A 19,235-nucleotide genomic window follows, 5' to 3' on the forward strand; every position below is an offset into this window, starting at 1 on the left:
TTGTGTGGGATTTCAGCCATCCATGTAGTGTGTTGGGGAAGTGAGAGACCCTGGAATAGGGAGTTAAACTGCCAGGGTGGAGACAGTGCATTAGCAAAGGAGTGGAAGCCTTCCAGGAAAATGAGGGAGAGCCCCAGGGAAGTGGTTTGTTGTTTGTTGCAGAGGGACCAACACCTGTAGGAAGCGTAAAGGGCTGGGAAAGATATCCATGAAGGAGGCCTTGGAGAAGCAGCTTTCTGAGCCCTGGTGGGTGATGGTGTTAGAGAGCAGGCCTCCAACACTTCACACCCCCATTTCAGAAAAGATGAGTCAAGAGTAATAAGAGGAATGATTTTAACATTTTAGAAACATGGGACTTCGGCAGGATAAGGGGCCCAGGCAGAGGAGTGAGGAGGGTGGGCGCCCTGACAACTCAGGCTGTGCGTGTTCCTGCCCCCTCTCAGGGTTGAAGAGCACCATGAGACTGAGGCCCAGGGAGATATGAGTCAAAGCCGTGGAGCTCGGGCCATCTTTTCAGCTAGACCCTGTGTTGAGTCTGGGCTCTTGAACAGCAAAGCCATACTCCCGACCAGGGAAATAAATGAGAGCCAGGACTTCAGTTTTTTGTCTGAGACAGAGTCTTACTCTGTCACCCAGGCTGGAGTGCAGTGGTGCAATCTCAGCTCACTGCAGCCTCCGCCTCCTGGGTTCAATGGATTCTTGTGCCTCAGCCTCCTGAGTAGGTGGGATTACAGATGTGTGCCACCATGCCCGGCTAATTTTTGTATTTTTAGTAGACATGGGTTTTCACCATGTTAGCCAGGCTGGTCTTGAACTCCTGACCTCATGTAATCCACCTGCCTCAGCTTCCCAAGGTGTTAGGATTACAGGTGTGAGCTATCACGCCTGGCCAGGAGTTTGGTTTTAATGAGACTGAGTTTCTGGAGAGGGAGGGCTGAGGAGGATGGCTGGTTTCCTTAGAGTTGTCCTGGCTGTGCTGACTTGTTCTCTCTTTGTGTGTAGGTGTAGACGGGGCACTGCCTTCAGAGCAGGTCCTGCCAGCCTCGCTGGAGAGGATGCCCTCGTGTCCGTGATGGGCTGTGGGACAAGCAAGGTCCTTCCCGAGCCACCCAAGGATGTCCAGCTGGATCTGGTCAAGAAGGTGGAGCCCTTCAGTGGCACTAAGAGTGATGTGTACAAGCACTTCATCACAGAGGTGGACAATGTTGGCCCTGTCAAAGCCGGGTTCCCAGCAGCAAGTCAATATGCACACCCCTGCCCGGGTCCCCCAACTGCTGGCCACACGGAGCCTCCCTCAGAACCACCACGCAGGGCCAGGGTAGCTAAGTACAGGGCCAAGTTTGACCCACGTGTTACAGCTAAGTATGACATCAAGGCCCTAATTGGCCGAGGCAGCTTCAGCCGAGTGGTACGTGTAGAGCACCGGGCAACCCGGCAGCCGTATGCCATCAAGATGATTGAGACCAAGTACCGGGAGGGGCGGGAGGTATGTGAGTCGGAGCTGCGTGTGCTGCGTCGAGTGCGTCATGCCAACATCATCCAGCTGGTGGAGGTGTTCGAGACGCAGGAGCGGGTGTACATGGTGATGGAGCTGGCCACTGGTGGAGAGCTCTTCGACCGCATCATTGCCAAGGGCTCCTTCACCGAGCGTGACGCCACGCGGGTGCTGCAGATGGTGCTGGATGGCGTCCGGTATCTGCATGCACTGGGCATCACACACCGAGACCTCAAACCTGAGAATCTGCTCTACTACCATCCAGGCACTGACTCCAAGATCATCATCACCGACTTTGGCCTGGCCAGTGCTCGCAAGAAGGGTGATGACTGCTTGATGAAGACCACCTGTGGCACGCCTGAGTACATTGCCCCAGAAGTCCTAGTCCGCAAGCCCTACACCAACTCAGTGGACATGTGGGCGCTGGGCGTCATTGCCTACATCCTACTCAGTGGCACCATGCCATTTGAGGATGACAACCGTACCCGGCTGTACCGGCAGATCCTCAGGGGCAAGTACAGTTACTCTGGGGAGGTGAGTCTGTCCTGCCCCTGTCCTGGGATGTTGGGGAGGCACCTGTGGGGGCGGGTATATCCTGCAGCTCTCCGTCAGAGGTATGTCCTCAGGGCCATGCTCGTGAGGGCCAGGCAGGTCATGTAAAAGGGACAAAGTGAGACTATCAGAATGTAGTTTGGGTTCCCTCAAGGTGAGCCCTGAGACAAGGACTTGGGAGCAGATAGTTTATTTGGGATGTGATTTGAGTAACTACAAGTGAAGGAGTGGGGAAAGTGAAGCAGGAAGGGAGAAAGTCAGTAGAGTATATTGAGAAATGGACTGCCACTGTGGGCCCCTGGGAACCTTGGTAATAACCATGTGGAACATGCCTCACAGTTGTATCACCAAAGAGCAGGAACGTGAGCTTTTTTTTTTTTTTTTTTAATCCACTGACTCTTGTACTTCATGGGTTGAGAATTTCTTTGAGGACACTAAATCCCTGGTGCTTCTGGGCTGTCCTGATACCAACTAGTGCTAGAGAAAGTCTTCAGGCAGAGAAGCAGAGAGATGCAGGCACTGGCAGTGGGAAGCTGTTGCCAGGCACCAAGCACTGTGCCGCAGCTGCAGATGAGCTCAGGGAGTGGGCTGAGAGGATGTGGGAAGGGCCTTCCCAGCATCTGCTCTGTGGGGTCCCAGCCAAGCTAGACTGAACATGCCCATCTCAGAGAGCAGCTTCTCATCTCTGTTCAGTTTCACCACACAATGAGGACCTCGTGTGTCCAGATCGGATTTTTTTTTAGAAGAGAAACCAGAAAATCTGATCTTTTATTTTTTGAGATGGAGTCTTGCTCTGTTGCCCAGGCTGGAGTGCAGTGGCACAATCTTGGCTCATTGCAGTCTCCACCTCATGGGTCCAAGCGATTCTCCTGCCTCAGCCTCCCAAGTGGCTGGGATTACAGACCTGGGATTACAGGCCCGCACCACCTCGCCCAGCTAATTTTTGTATTTTTAGTAGAGATGAGGTTTCGCCATGTAGGCCAGCCTGGTCTCAAACTCCAGACCTCAGGTGATCCTCCGGCCTTGGCCTCCCAAAGTGCTGGGATTGCAGGTGTGAGCCACTGCACCTGGCCAGAAAATCTAATCTTAAAATGTTAGAATATTCTGATTCACATATTTAAGCAGCTTCTTGTGCGCCAACAAACACTAACCTGCAGGTCACATTCAACCGCCAGGCCGTCAGTTTGTGTCTTTGGATCCATTGATAGTCCTGATGCCTCCGAAAATGTGTGAGGTTTCAGCACTGTTGGGAGCTGAAGGAAGGTACAGAAAAAGTGAGGGCTGGTTGGTCCTTAGGAAGGATGCTGACTAGGTAGAAGACAAGGCTGACTGCAGGAAGCAGCAAGCATGGCAGCTGGAGCCTAGTGGTGTGCTGGGAAGTCTGTGAAGAAGAGAGTATGTGTCGGCTTTATGTGGGAGGGAGGTGAGCTTGGCAGGATGACAAGATTTTGCCAAGGCAGTGAGAACCCCTTCTTCTAGGGGGCTCCCCATAGGGTGTTTCCCTCAGACATGGACCTGCTGAGGTGCTATCCATGCCTCTTGTACATCTTCTGTGGAGGGGAAGGAGCTCTGGAAGCAGCTCCCTTCTGTGGCCCAGCTTTCCTCCCAGGGGTTTGGGCTGGGCCCTTTCTGGCCCCAGCCAGCATTTCCTTCAGGAGTCACCCAACAGCTGGCCAGGTGTGGTGGCTCACGCCTGTAATCCCAGCACTTTGGGAGGCTGAGACAGGTGGATTACTGGAAGTTAGGAGTTCAAGACCAGCCTGGCCAACATGGTGAAACCTCCTCTTTACTAAAAACACAAAATTAGCTGGGCGTGGCAGCGGGCACCTATAATCCCAGCCACTCTGGAGGCTGAGGCAAGAGAATCACTTGAACCCAGGAGACAGAGGTTGCAGTAAGCCGAGATTGTGCCATTGCACTCCAGCCTGGGCAAAAAGAGTGAAACTCTGTCTCAAAAAAAAAAAGTCACCCATCAGCCTCACACCACTTACTTTGCCTTTAGCACTTGAGGTCATGTGCTGTATCACCTTCCCTGACAGCTTCTGGATGTGGCTATGGGGTCCATCGAGGACTTCCTCCTACTGGGGAGGGGGCTGTCATTCTCTAGGGGCATCCCCATGTCATGCCTCTCAAAGGTGGCACAAGGAAGGGAGGGAAGCTTTCCTCCTGAGGCTGGCTCTGTCACAGGCACAAGGGAGGGTATCTGTTTGTACCACTCTTAGGAGATTGTTGAGTAGGAGTCAGGCAGGTGGTGAAGATTGATACCAGTAACTGGGATCTGTGGGCCTAGGGGTGAAGGGGCCACTGTAGACCACTAGGTGCTTACTGCAGAGTGGTCAGCCTTGTGGAGAACTCAGTCCTGGCCCACTGTCATTCTCAGATTTTATGTGGACAGGTGGGTTCTGCAGAAAATCTGGCTGTCACATGCTTATAGCACTTGGCAGTAAATGGGACCATACTGGTACTGAATGAGAGCCTGGGAAGCCAGAGAATAGTCCCCAGTACTCAGTTAAAAGTCAGGAGTGCCCAACAGTGAATTAACTGTCACACTCGGGACCATTCCAGTCTAATTAGATTTGATTCAAGGCTCAGATAAAGCTTTGGGTTTGGTTCCCAGCATCATCATGGCAAGTGTGAGATTTTGGTGTCTATGGAAGTCACTGGGAAGAGTGAGAGGAGCAGGCACAGGTGGTGACAGAGGGAACAATTTAAAGATAAGCCCCTTTATCCTGATGATGATCCCCTCAGTAACGTTGGGGTAATGCCCTGATGTTTACTTGGTTCTCAGATATGGATTGGCCATCAGGTTGGCACAATCTGTGGCTATAAACTGGCGATAAGAAATCCTCTCCCAGCCGGGTGCGGTGGCTCACGCCTGTAATCCCAGCACTCTGGGAGGCCAAGGCGGGTGTATCACCTGAGGTCGGGAGTTCGAGACCAGCCTGACCAACATGGTGAAACCCATCTCTACTAAAAATGCAAAATTAGCCAGGTGTGGTGGCACATGCCTGTAATCCCAGCTACTCGGGAGGCTGAGGCAGGAGAATCACTTGAACCCATGAGGCAGAGGTTGCAGTGAGCCGAGATTGTGCCATTGCACTTCAGCCTGGGCAACAAGAGTGAAACTCTGTCTCAAAAAAAGAAACAAAAAGAAATCCTCTCCCAGGCTGGGCATGGTGGCTCACATTTGTAATCTCAGCACAGTTTGGGAGGCTGAGGCAGGAGGATCTCCTGAAGCGAGGAGTTTGAGACCAGCCTGGGCAACATAGCGAGACCCCATCTCTTAAAAAAAAAATGTAGCCAGGTGTGGGCACATGCCTGTAGTCCCAGCTACTCAGGAGGCTGAGGTGGGAGGATCACTTGAGCCCAGGAGTTCAAGGTTGCAGGGAGCTGTGAATGTGCCACTGCACTCCAGCCTGTGTGAAGATGGAGTCTTGCCCTGTTACCCAGGCTGGAGTGCAGGGGTGCGATCTTGGCTCACTGCAGCTTCCGCCTCCCAGGTTCAAGTGATTCTCCTGCCTCAGCCTCCCGAGTAGCTGGGACTACAGGCACGCGCCACCACGCATGGCTAATTTTTTGTATTTTTAGTAGAGATGGGGTTTCACCATGTTGGCCAGGCTGGTCTCAAACTCCTGACCTCAGGTGATCCGCCTGCCTCGGCCTCCCAAAGTGCTGGGATTACAGGTGTGAGCCACCACACCTGGCCAAGACCCTGTCTTAAAATTTTTTTTTTTTTTTAAAGCCTGTCCTGGTGTTCTGGGATAGAGCTATAAAAGCATGCCAGGTTGCTGGCAGGAACTTGAAGGAGGTGCTGCCTCTGCTTACCAGGAGACCATCTATCTGTGAAGTGAGTGGCTGGAAGGAGTGATTGCTGGGTCCCATTCTAGTGATGCCTGTCCTCACCTCCATGCAGAAAAGTAAAGAGAAACCAGGGCCCTGCCAGGGAGTGGCAGAGGCTGGTAGTTCTCAGACTCCTGATGTTCACGCACATCTCCTGGAATCTCGTTAAAATGTAGATTCTGATTTAATAGGTCTAGGTAGGGCCTGAGGGTCTGCATTTCTAATAAACACCAGGTGGTGTTGATAACACTGACCTATAAGAACATGCTTTAGGAGCAGGTTTTTAGGCAAGTGCCTTAAAAGTGGGCTGGGGTAGTCAGGGACAGTCTTAGAGAAGAGGGAACCTGGAATTTGGAGCATGGCTGTGAGGAGTCAGACCAAGAAAAAGAGAATGATACCCACAGAAGTATAGGAGGGAGAAAGCAGGAGGCAGGCCTGGGGGCAGTGGCCTGAGGGACAGGTTCATATATAGCTGAGGTCCGTCAGAGGACCCTGCAGGTACTTGGGAAGTTCAGTTGTCCTGATAGCAGGCTCTGGAGAACCACGTGAAGTTGTAGCTGAAACTGAATTTTTTTTTTTTTTGAGATGGAGTTTCGCTCTTGTTGCCCAGGCTGGATGCAATGGTGTGATCTTGGCTCACCGCAACCTACGCCTCCTGGATTCAAGCGATTCTCCTGCCTCAGCCTCCCAAGTAGCTGGGATTACAGGCATGCGCCACCATGCCCAGATATCTAATTTTGTATTTTTAGTAGAGACGGGGTTTCTGCATGTTGGTCAGGCTGGTCTCGAGCTCCTGACCTCAGGTGATCTGCCTGCCTCAGCCTCCCAAAGTGCTGGGATTACAGGCGTGAGCCACTGTGTCCAGCCTGAATTTTTTTTTTTTTTCTTTGAGACGGAATCTCGCTCTGTCACCCAGGCTGGAGTGCAGTGGCACAATCTCAGCTCACTGCAGCCTCCACCTCTCAGGTTCCAGCGATTCTCCTGCCTCAGCCTCCCGAGTAGCTGGGATTACAGGAGTGTGCCACCATGCCCGGCTAATTTTTGTATTTTAGTAGAGACGGGGTTTCGGCATATTGGCTAGGCTGATCTTAAACGCCTGACCTCAGGTGATCTGCCCGCCTCGGCTTCCCAAAGTGCTAGGATTACAGGCGTGAGCCACCGCGCCCGATGAAACTGAAATTTTAAAATAGATCTGGGAATGTCTGAAGCTTGAGAAGCTGATTGTGTTCTGGGAGCTCTACATGGTGCCAGGCTGTTGAGGGTCCAGCTGACAGAGGGGGCATTGAACTTAGCCCAGGAGGGAGGGAGAGAGATTTCCCAAGATATGCTGACAGAGGAAAGACTGCTACAAGCCTGTAGGTTTGCCCGAGTTCCTGATTCTGGCAGTCGTTGACCTGGCAGTTTATCTAATTGGAGCTTGCACAGTCTTGCTAACTGGCTATTGATTACCTGAGGATTGGAAAATGATGAATGGGGTGGGGAGTGGGTTCCTGCCCGCTCCTATTGTAGCCGGAAGACTGGGTCCTTAGATTCTGTTGTTGTTCTGCTGGAATCACAGGGCAGGACTCTGCAGCTCACAGTGAGTGAGTGAGTGAATGAGTGGGTGAGAGAGAGAGAGAGAGAGAGTGTGTGTGTGTGTGTGTTTGTGTCGGAGAGGCACTGCTCAGCCTTTGCTCCCACTACCCTTTACCTGGAGCTGAAAAGCATCAGTTCCCAGCTTCAGAGGCAAATCCTGGCAGGTTCTGGTGGCCCTTATCTGTGACCAGGAGCTTGCCTGACCCCAAAAATCAGATTCTACCACCCCCTGTGGAGAGCTCTGGGTTGGGAGGGATCTGTCTGGGACATTTCCTGGGGGAGGGGTCCTTATCATGAGATCAGGCTCTCTCAGCTGGAGACTAGTCCAGCAGACCCTCAGGCCCCACAAAACCTGTTGAATCAGAATCTACATTTTAACGAGATTCCAGGGGATGTGCATGAACATCACGAGTCTGAGAAGTACCAGCCTCTGCTACTCCCTGACAGAGCCCTGGTTTCTCTTTACTTTTCTGCATGGAGGTGAGGACAGACATCCCTAGAATAGGACCCAGCAATCACTCCTTCCAGCCACTCACTTCACAGCTAGACGGTCTCCTGATAAGCAGAGGCAGCACCTCCTTCAAGTTCCTGCCAGGAACTTTTATAGCTCTATCCCAGGACACTAGGACAGGCATTTGTTGTTGTTGTTGTTCTCCTGGCCACTGCCCACCCACAAGCACACCTACTCATACCTGGGGAAAATGCAAGAGATGTGAAGGCCTGTTCTTCCTATCCATAGAGGTTGAGATTGCCTGGGGAGAAGGAACTAGAATAGGGAATGGCGATAGGATGAACCCGCATTGGCAGACACATGTGAACACAGGCCTTGGCATAGAGCCACTGGGCCTGGGCAGTCTGGAACATGGACTGTGGTGCTCAGGTCAGGTGGTTGGGCCCTGACCCCACCCACTCCAGCCATCTGTCCTGTATGTGTAATAGGTGTTTGCCCTTAGGAAGGCCATGTAAGTGAGCAAGGCTCTGCCAGGATAACCTGTGAGAGAGAGAGTGTTCCATGGTGAGGGGGTTGTTGCTGTGTGAATGAAGGACCTCTGATGCAGCAGCGTTTAGAGGTATGCATTCCTCACCAGCGAGTGTCTCTTGGTGCTTGGTGCCTTTCTAGGGGCACCTTTCCTGTTCCCTGACCCCATAGAGTGCTCTCCCCTGTACACCAGCCTGGGTCTGGTGTGCCTGTTTCCTGCGAGCTCTGTCCATGCAGCCCCAGTCCTCTGTCAGGCTCAGTGGCATCCATGGACTTGAATAGAAAGCTTCCTGCAGAAGATGAGTTTTGAGAAGGAGGAGGCCCAGAGAAGGGAGCATTGCTGAGTGCTCCAGAATAAACAGGAGATTGGGAGTGACAGAGCAGAGGTTGAAGAGGCTGGGGCAGGTCTGGTGTTTGTTGTTGGGAGCCCTCTGCACTGTGGGAACAGCCCTCTGGGTTCTGGGTAGTGGAGGAGGAAGGCAGCAGAAAGTGGGAATGGAGCCTGGCAGGAGGAAGGCTAACTGGAGGCTATTGGAATAATTCCATCCTGTCCTCCTGGGATTGTTTGGGGCAGATCAGGGATCCCAGGGAGTGGGATCCACATGGCATATGTAAGCCACAGTATAGGAGGTGAAGGAGTATGGAGCAGAATCCTGGCTCTGCAGGAGGGACATCAGCTTGTATGGGCAGACTTGGAGAGGATTCCGGGCTACCCTCTGACCTGGAGAGCATGTGGGGTCCTGCCTACCATCCTGGCACTCCAGATCCCACAGCCTGAAGCCCATGCCCTAGACCCCACCCCACTCCCCGCACACCACAGGCCTGAGCCATTGCCCCCGTTCACTCTCCACACCAAGCTTCTGCCTCAACTGTTCACGCTGCTCCCAGTATCGGTCTTAGTTGTTTCCTTTAGAAATAATGCTGTCTACTGCCATTGTGTGGTGCCTACTGAGTAGCAGACCCAGGGCTGAATGTTCTACACCCCCCATCTCCAATCTATGACAACTCTGCCAGGTGGTACGTAATCCCCCACCTTACAGATGAGGAAACTGAGGATGATGAGGTTACATAACTTGGCCATGGTCTCCCAACCGGAGGGTGGCACATCTGGGATTTGATTCCAGGCTGTCTTGGCTTCAGAGTTCTTGGCCTGTCTAGCGCTGCAGTCTGCTCTTCCTGGTATGTGTGCCTCAGCACGTTGCTGGTTTCTTGTTTCAGTGCTTTCTGGCTGCTGATCAGTGGACACATCTCTCCTGTCTAGCCTGTAGGGTCCTTGAGGACAGCACGTACATCAGTACATATGCTGTCCACTGTCGTGTCCAGGCTTAGTGCACAGTGGTACCTGTATGCTGGGTTGAACTGGAGTATTTATAAGTGATAACTGGTAGGGGAACTTTCTCTTGGCTTCTCCTGAGGGAAGCACCAGTGGCTATTGGTGACGCCCTGGGAAGCGTCCCAAATGTGACTGCTGGCAGGCAGACAGGCTGTGCAGCCAGTGGAGTGCTCCCCTCAAGGGGCCAGACTCCAGGAGGAAGCCCGGAGCCTGCTGGCGATGTGCTTAGGAGGCTGCTGGCCACAGCTGCCTGTGGGCACAGGCAGGGGGAGGATTTAAAGGCCCAGGGCTGGTGTGTGCTTGTCAACTTTTAGGGCAAATACAAGACTCTTGGAAGAGGAGTAAATGTTGAAGAGGAGATGACTGGAAAGGAGAAATCTGAATGTTTACCCAGCACCCAGAGGCACTGGCGTGGAGAGGGCACGCTGGAGTGGAGAGGGCATGCTGGAAGTGGTGGGGAGACAAAGGTTGGGAGAGGTAGGGAAGGCCTGTGTGAATGTGAGAGCAGTCTGAGGACAGTCACCTTGAGAGGCGGCTTCCTATCACAGGAGGCCTGGAGGAGCTGTTTCTAAAGGATGGCACAGAAGGTGAGTCATCAGCTGCAGACTCATGCTAGAGAACTGTCAGGGTCCTCCAATGCGGAGAGTGTGTGATTCACTTGACATGAAATGTGACATCCTTGATGTCAGTGCTTTTGTCAAGAGTTCTATTCCTAGAGGCAGGACGACGGATGAAGGTGCTCTTGTAGGACTGATATTAGAGTGATGCCATTAGGAGCTTTGTTGTCTGCTGCATTCAGCATCCTGAATTATCACCCTCCTCTGCTTGGCCAGTCTCTGAGCTGTGGGTGAGCCCAGGTGACTGTACCAGGAGCAGGTGGGCTTGGGTAGAAGTTCTCACAGAGCCTTGTGAGTGCTGCTGGGCAGGGGACAGAGTACTGTTGGGAGAGGAAGCCCACCTTCATAGCCACTCTGCTGCTACCTGGGTGACAAGGGCTGGTGGGAGGTGGCCTCCCAGGGGTGGGTGTCTGGTCTGCAGGTTGACCATACATTGATCTGGGGCTAAGTATACCTGAAGGGGCAATAAGCTTGACCACCTGTAGTTCTTCTTCTTCTTTTTTTTTTTTTTTGAGATGGAGTCTTACTCTGTCACCCAGGCTGGAGTGCAGTGGTGTGATCTCGGCTCACCAAAGCCTCCACCTTTTGGGTTCAAGCGATTCTCCTGCCTCAGCCTCCCAAGTAGCTGGGATTATAGGTGCCAGCCACCACACCTGGCTAATTTTTGTATTTTTAGTAGAGATGGGGTTTTACCACATTGGCCAGGCTGGTCTGGAACTCCTGACCTCAGGTGATCTGCCTGCCTCGGCCTCCCACAGTGCTGGGATTACAGGTGTGAGCCACCACGCTCGGCCTCCCCACTTCTCAAAGTGACTCTAACATGCCTTGGGATGTAGAAGATAAAATGAGATGCAGAGAATGTGGCATGTCTCAGTGCTCTCTAGGTGGCGGGGCTTGGTTATGCTCTGACTTTCTGTCGTCCTCCCTGCCCGTCATCTCCCCTCATATGTCACAAGGAACAGCCATGTGAGCAGGGATAGGACCTCATCCCAGAGTCATGGGGAGTGCTGTCCGGGTGTCTGGAGAGCAGGAGACCAAATGTATATGCTGGTGGCAGAGTGGAGGCAGGGAAGCGGGGAGCGTGTTTCCTGGCTTATGCTTGGATTCTCCTGGATGCTTTAATTGCCTGACTTTTCTCACCTTCAGTGTGGGTGGGGACTGTGATGGACCCATCAGCTCACCTCTCTTCTCACTGACCCCTGCTCCCAGAGTCAGAGGATGGCTTTCCCACGACTGTCTCAATAGCTGACAGCATGAGCAAACACAAATCAGTTTAGAATTCTTTGCTATGAGGCATCTGTCCCTAAGCCCTTCTTCCCTGCCGGCGTGCTGGGGCTGCTACATGTCAAGTGCCGGATGCTTGTGCTGTCTGTGTGTGAGGATCCCATGAGGATGATCAGATGCCCCCATACCTGGCCAGGAAGGTTCCCTTGGGAAAAGCCATCCCCACTTCAAAACACGAAGTGTTGAACAGATTAAGTGTCCCTCCTTCACTGCAGGAGCCAGTGCCCTCAGGCAGGATTCCTGACTGGTCACTGGGAGGTGGCATGGTTTGGGCCACTGGATGGAGGCAGTGAACCCTCAGTTGGTCACTGTGGCTGGGGACCTGCCCTTGGTTGGAGACCTCTGGCAGGAAGGCAGAGGAAGCTCTCTCCATGTGAGGCCGGAGGAAGCTCTGAGTGGAGAAGAGCAGCAGCCCCATCTTGTGTCACCTCTGTGCCACCACTGGGCTCCCCAGAGCCCTGTCCTCTAGGTTTCCCTTTGTCACTGCTGCCCTGGTTGCATACACCCCAGAAAGCAGCAACTTCCCTGTAGTGGCAGGAGCAGACCCACCCGCCACGCTGCTGCATTCAGCCGTTCCTGCTGACCACCCATAGCATCACGTCAGCCTGGATCACAGCTGCCTTTCATCACTTTTTCCACCTCCAGCCCTTGAGGCCTGGCCAACAAAGAGCAGGGTGTGGTGGCTTGCATTCAGAGCCATCCCTGGTGCGTCAGCCATCCCCTCCCTCTCCTGTCTTTTCATTGTCTGTCTCCACCTGGAGAGCACTGCCTTTCACAGGCTGTCTGTCGCTTCTGGGCCCTCAAGTTCCTCTGGGAGCTGCTGGACTGTCATCTCTCCCACATTCTGACCTCTTTATTTATTTATTATTATTTTTTTAATAGAGACAAGGTCTTGTTGTAGAGGAACCAGAGTTGGAGTGCAGTAGTGTGATTATAGTTCATTGTAACCTTAAACTCCCGGGCCCAAGCCATCTTCCTGCCTCAGCCTCCCGAGTAGCTGGGATTACAGGTGTGGGCCACCACACCTGTAGTGGTGTTTAGGTTTCTTGTAGAGATAGGGTCTTACTATGTTGCCTAGCCTGGTCTTGAACTCCTGGCCTCAAGTGATCCTCCTGCCTCGGCCTCCCAAAGTGCTGGGATTAAAGGTATGAGCCACTGTGCCCAGCCCTGACCTCTTTAGATCCACTCATAGCCTCCCATGCTCATCTTCCTCCCGCACCTACTGAGGTGGAGGCTGGCTCTCAGTTGCATGGCATAGCTGATGGTGACCTGGGCCAGACATCCTCACTGGCTGTGCCCCTCCAAGCTCACCTTCCCTGGTCAGTCCTCCCATCACACAAGGTTACCCTTCTCCATCATGCCTGACGTCCCTCAGTAGATGTGTGGTGCCCAGAGAGCTCTGCTCCCTTGTGGCCCAGCCAGCTTGGAGCAGAAGGCTTAGTCACATTCATCTCTTCATTCTTCCTGCCATCCCATGTTGACCTACCAGTGGCCCTAAGCCAAGTCCTATATGCCTGGGGTTCCAGGGACAGAGACTACAGTGTGGATGAGATGGTCACAGTCACTGAGCCTCCAAACTGCCATAGAAATTAGGATGGGAGGAAGTTTAAAAAAAAAAAAAAAGGCTGGGCACGGTGGCTCACACCTGTAATCTCAGCCCTTTGGGAGGCCAAGGTGGGTGGCATCTGAGGTCAGGAGTTCAAGACCAACCTGACCAACATGGTGAAACCTCATCTCTACTAAAAATACAAAATTAGCTGGGCATTGTGGTGCATGCCTGTAATCCCAGCTACTTGGGAGGCTGAGGCAGGAGAATTGCTTGAACCCAGGAGGCAGAGTTTGCAGTGAGCTGGTTCCATTGCACTCCAGCCTGGGCAACAAGAGCAAAACTCCGTCTCAAAAAAAGAAAAAAAATAATAATGCCAGGTGCTGTGGCTCACGCCTGTATCCCAGCACTTTGGGAGGCAGAGGCGGGCAGATCTTGAGGGCAGGAGATCGAGACTATCCTGGCTAACACGGTGAAACATCGTCTCTACTAAAAATACAAAAAATTAACCAGGCATGGTGGCATGCGCCTGTAGTCCCATCTACTCGGGAGGCCGAGGCAGGAAAATCGGCCTCCCGAATCTGGGAGGCGGAGGTTGCAGTTAGCTGAGATTGCACATCGCGCCACTGCACTCCAGCCTGGGTGACAGAGCGAGACTCTGTCTCTCTCAAAAAAAAAAAAAAAAACAAAAATCAAAAAACCAGCCTGGGCCCTGGGAACCACTTGGCCTCAGCTGAACCCTTGATGAGTGTAGATAAAAGAGATCACGCTGCAGCAGGCTTCTAAATGTGGAACCTTCCAGGGCTACTCCAGGGCATTGTTAAAAGCAGACATCGCTATGTTGGTGGCACAGGCCTATTGCAAAGCGAGCAAATAGCATCCTTCTCGATCTTGAGTTGTGCCTTGTCTCCCTCCTCTCCTTCCCCGCCACTCTGGCTCTGGGCAGGGACAGGTGGGGGCACACGATTTCATTTTGTTATCCATTTCAAGTTTCAGAACACAGCTTTACTAACCTTTAAGTTGTCACACCTTTTCTCATTTTAATCTTTATTCTCTGCTTTTTTTTTTTTTTTTTTTTTAATTATCTACTTGTTTTTAAAACTGCATTCTTTTCCCTCTATTTCTCTCCTCAGGCTCTCTCCCCCACACCCTTCCCTTTTCTGTTTCTCGCCCCTCACCCACCCTCTGCCAGGTCCCGGGGTGGTAGATTCTGTCTGGTCTGGAAGCCCAGGCACCCGGATGATGGGTTTTTGACCAGAGGAGGGGATGCTGGCTCTGTTGCCACACAGTGTCTAATTCTGCTGATGCTCTTCGTTGTGGGCAGCATCACAGGGTGCTGTTCTTGTTGTCATGCTGCTTTCCTGAGTAAACTCAAAGCTCTGTTTCCAGAATTTCCTCTGTGCCCTTTTCTCTGCTCTCATTCGGGCCCACGTAAGTGCAGAAAGGAGGCCTTTGAAGGTGGGAATAGTGGGTCTGAAAATACATCTTGAAATAGAGCTGAGGGAAGAACTGAGTCATGGTAGCAAAGCCCAGGCTTCTTCCTCCCTTCCCATCCCTTCTCTAGCAGCACTGTGGTGGGGCCACCTTTTCTGTCAGCCAGCCTGCCCCAGAATCATCATCAGTTAGATAAGGAACCCAGGGCTCAAGAGGTCAGCTTAAATGCTAGACTCTGTGCTTCTTATGTGGCCACGTGAAGGAAAAGGTGGAGAAAAAGGAATCCAGGAGTTTAGAAACTGGAAGGGACTTAGAGTTCATGACATTCAGCCCCTTCCTCGTGTTAAAAGTGAAGGTGGTGTGATTTCTCTAAGGCCGACAGAGAAGGTAGAACTAGAACTCAGGTTGCTGGGCTTGCAATCTAACCCTTTAACCTATCCCAGATGCCACTCAGAAGACACACCAAGGGGCCTTTCTCTCCCAGCCTCACTTGCCAATAGGCAGCCCTGCCTGCCAGAGGAAGTCTAGGGCCGCCCTGTAAGCTGTGTTTGCTGCCAGAAAGCAGCAGCTTCCTCCTCTGTCTGCAGCCTCTGCTAGAGAGCTGGCACTGTTCTTTGTTTCCTTAGCCCTTCGGCTCAAGGTGAGACCGCTGGCAGTGGCTTGGGTAGTGTTCATGCCAGGCCCTTGTGCCAGACATTAGAGCTAGAGCAAACGAAAAGGGTTGGTGCGGGGGATCCTCGGGCGGGAGCGGAAAGCCCTTCCTGCTCTGCTGCCTCTTCCTCTCCAGGGGGAGTAGGCCTCCACTACCTGGGAGTGGCTTTGGCCCAGCATGGGTAGGGGGATGAGGAAGGCTAGTTGGTAAGGAGGTGCTCATGGAAGAGGTCGCTCCCCATACCCACTATTGGCATCTTTGCTGTTCCAACATCAGGAGCAGGTACCCTAACTGCAAGGGGAAAAGGACTCTTTGAGGGCCATGGACTCAGGAGAAAGGCAGCCAGCTTGATGGTCGGAATCAGAGTAGAGGTGATGCCCTCCTCCCACAGCCCTTGCTTGTCTTCCTCTTGAAGCAGGGCCCAGCCCTCACTCATGCAGCAGCGTCTCAAAGTGCTGGGATTAGAGGTGTGAGCCACTGACTTGCCCAGAGACTGTGGAAAGGAGAGAGTGGAGGCTGTCACCCTGGGTATGGAAGCTGTTCTCTGATCCCAGAGCAAGGGAAGACCTGAGAGTCTGGGCGTAGAGCCAGCTGACATCTTAGTGTTTCCCTCTGTGCCTCGTGCTCCACGTCGGCCCAGAAGCAGGTGGAAGCCTCAGAGACTGCCCAGGTGGGTCTTGGCCCCTGTGCCATCTGTCAGCCAACTGAGGCCATGTGTGTCCCTGGTGTGGCTCAAATAAGTATACTGAGGCACAAGTTCCGTTCTTCACCCAGAACAAACAGAGTTGTGGAGACTGAAGGGCATGACTATTCATCATTTTTCCTTTTCTCCTGCTTAGAATGCTTCCCAGCCAGTCAGCCCTTGGCTGACACACATACTTACGTGGCTCCAGGGGAAGCAGGTGGGTTGGGCTGCTGGTGTTGAGTGCTTTCTTAGGAGGTGCTGAGTTGATGTGAGGCCTGAAGCCTGGCTGTGGGCGAGTGTGGAAAGCCTTACTTTTCTGAGCCCTGTGGGAGGCCTCAGCAGGGGCTTCCAGAGGCTGCTATTCTGAAGGTCACCCTAAGCCCCTGCCTCACTGTCAGCTGGATGAGGACCACCTTGTGTTCAGCCTGACTTTCCTCTGTGTACAAGGGTTAGGCTGTGGGCCAGGTCAGGACGACTTGAGTCACTTTGGCTTGGGGGACCCACCTGGCCCAGCTGCTCACAGCTCTTCAAAGATGGGGAGAGCTGGGACCTGCCAGAGAGGCCAGGCCAGCTCTCAGACAAATGAGTCCATCTGCATTCTGCACACAGCCACACGCCCACAGTAATTGGTGAGGCGAGAATCTTGGGGAGCAGGGGGAGAGGGATCGATCTGGCTCGCTTTGGCACTAACAGGCCGGCCGCTCCATGAGCAGCAGGGGTTGATGCCTGCTGGTGTGAGCCTGTGCCACTCTGAAGATGGAGACACTTAAGGCCATAGGGCTGGTCTGGGGAGAGGCCCCTCCAAGACTGCACTGGTGACTGGTTTGGAGTTTCAGGTCCACGGTTTGGCTGGGTGTGGATGTGAAGTGGTGAAACCTCCAGTCCATCCATGTTCAGGCTCCTGGCCTCTGTAGGGGAGTTGCCCCTCTTTTTTCTTGGCTGGACCAAGGGGCAGGGGCAGAATCCATGTCCCAGCCCTGTTGGGACACCCTGGGCTGTCAGCCCTGTCTTGGGGCTGTTCCAGCAACAGGCCAGACTGAGCTGCAGCGTGCTTCCTAGTGAGTCCTCCTCTTCCTGGAGACTGTAGAAAGCCAGCAGGCAGCAGAGGTGTCCCCTGACCCACTGTGTTCAGCTGTGTGTGTGCTGTCTCCATCAAGCTTCTTTCTGTCTCTTCAGTGGGTGGTGGGGGCTACAGTGAATGTCTGTGGTCTGGACTGGCTGCCCCCAGTAGTGGTTCCTTGTGTTCAGGGGGCAACCATGGAGCTTTCTTTTTTAAAAAAATTTTATTAATTTTTTTTCTTTGTGACGGAGTCTTACCATCTTGCCCAGGGTGATGTTGAACTCCTGGGCTCAAGCAATCCTCCTGCCTCAGACTCCCAAAGTGTTGGGATTACAGGCGGAAGCCACTGCTCCTGGTTTTTGGGGTTTTCTTGAGCTGTGATCCAAAAGCTATTGTGGCAGCTGTCTAGTCTAATTGCCCTGCATATCGGCCTTAATACCTCAATATGAATCTGTTTTTTTTTTTTTTTTTTTTGAGACGGAGTCTCGCTCTGTTGCCAGGCTGGAGTGCAGTGATGCGATCTCTGCTCACTGCAACCTCCGCCTCTCAGGTTCAAGCAATTCTCCTGCCTCAGCTTCCTGAGCAGCTGGGACTACAGGCACGCCACCACGCCCGGCTAATTTTTGTATTTTTAGTAGAGACGGGGTTTCACCATGTTGGCCAGGATGGTCTTGATCTCATGACCTTGTGATCCACCTGCCTCAGCCTCCCAAAGTGCTGAGATTACAGGCATGAGCCACCACGCCTGGCCCTCAATATGAATCTTGAACTACACAAGCCCCCAGGAGACTTACCTGCCTGTCGGGGAGGGCTGTTGCTGTCTGCGCCCACCCACAGCCCTTGGATAGTAAGGCATCTATGGGCCTCCATTGGCTGCATGCTCCTGGACCCTGACTTTCCTCCTCCTGAGGGCCAGCATCTCCCCAGGAGTCACTGGGTGCTGCTGGCCCACTGATGAGGATGACCCTGTTAGGTGTGTTTGGGAATATGGTTCTCCTGTTGCTCCCACTTCAGCTCAGTAAAACTTGGAATAACCTTCCAAAGAGTGGGTGAAGACAGCAGCTGCAGGTAGCCCCAGCCCTTCCTCAGGACAGTGGAAGCGTGTTCTCCCTGCCTCACCCCTCTGTGGCAGTGGGGAAGGGGGTAGGGGAAGAGTTGGAGGTCAGGCGAGCCAGACTGGGAGTAGCAGTAGTCAGTGAGTGTGTGTGTCTGCTAGATACCTGGCTGTGCACCTGCCCTGAAGGTGGGCTCTCAGATCCTCCTGAACCCCCTGGAGGGCATGTTCAGGGGTTCCTCAAGGTGAAGGGTACCATGGGTGGAACAGGCAGACCTCAGCTGGCAGGAGGGAAAGTGACGGGATTGTTAGCATCCCTGTTGAGTCATCTGCAGCAGGCTCAGGAAAGGTCGTAGCTGCCTATCCTTGGGGGAGCGTCAGAGCCCATGCCAAAAGTGCTCCTAGGAGATGCAGGGATGCAAGGACTCACCTGGCTGAGCCCCAAGGCCTGGAAGCAGCTCCAGGAAAGGGCACCCATCCGGCAGCACCGTGGGTTGTTTACTGTCTGAGCCTGTGCCTACTGAGTGCTTCCTGTATGCGCAGCACCAGGCACGGGCTCATCCAGCTCAGCGTGATCTCATGGGAATAATAAACGAACATGAAATTGCAGTCTCAAGTTACAGCTGGAATAATTGCTGGAAGCACTGGGGGCTAAGAGGGAGTCTGAGCAAGTGTCCTTTACCCTGAGAACCTGAGGACCCAGTCAGGCGAAGACGGCCGTGCAGCCTGAGGCCCTGAGACAGACAGCTGCTGGGTTTGGGGCTGAGATGAGGCAGTCTGGGGTGCATGTGGCAGAGTGGGCTTTATGGAGTTCCTCCCAGGGGACAGAATGTACTAAAATGAGGCTGGTGCACAGCACTGCCAGGAGCCCTTTGTGGCTTAGAGAAGTAATGCGGGCTGGAGGGTGCCACTGAGAAGGGTCCTGGTTCCTTCCTGGTTCCGGGAGCGCCTGCCCTCAGCCGACTGGGAAATCTAGTTGCCTTTGAATTGTTTCCTTTCCTCCCCATGCTGGGAGGCGGAGGCAGGGAGCAGTGGTCTCCTACCACTGCTTCGGCAGTTGGCGAGAGGTTGGATCTTCTCTGTAAGGACTAGGAAGTTCCCCTTTAAGTAGCCTGATCCTGGTCATCCA

At 53.2% G+C, this 19,235-nt stretch overlaps 1 protein-coding gene across 1 annotated transcript in view; it reads left to right on the plus strand.

Moving 5' to 3' along the window:
* The window catches only part of PSKH1 (protein serine kinase H1), a 36,673-nt gene that overhangs the window by 14,723 nt on the left and 2,715 nt on the right, over positions 1-19,235 (plus strand). Inside the window, exon 2 of the mRNA XM_002826558.6 lies at positions 1,003-2,029. Coding sequence (XP_002826604.1) covers positions 1,073-2,029 — 957 coding nt within the window. The 5' untranslated portion in view covers positions 1,003-1,072. The remainder of the gene's footprint in view (positions 1-1,002; positions 2,030-19,235) is intronic.

This window comes from Pongo abelii, chromosome 18, assembly GCF_028885655.2.
Source record: "Pongo abelii isolate AG06213 chromosome 18, NHGRI_mPonAbe1-v2.0_pri, whole genome shotgun sequence".
Classification (NCBI taxonomy): Eukaryota; Metazoa; Chordata; class Mammalia; order Primates; family Hominidae; genus Pongo; species Pongo abelii.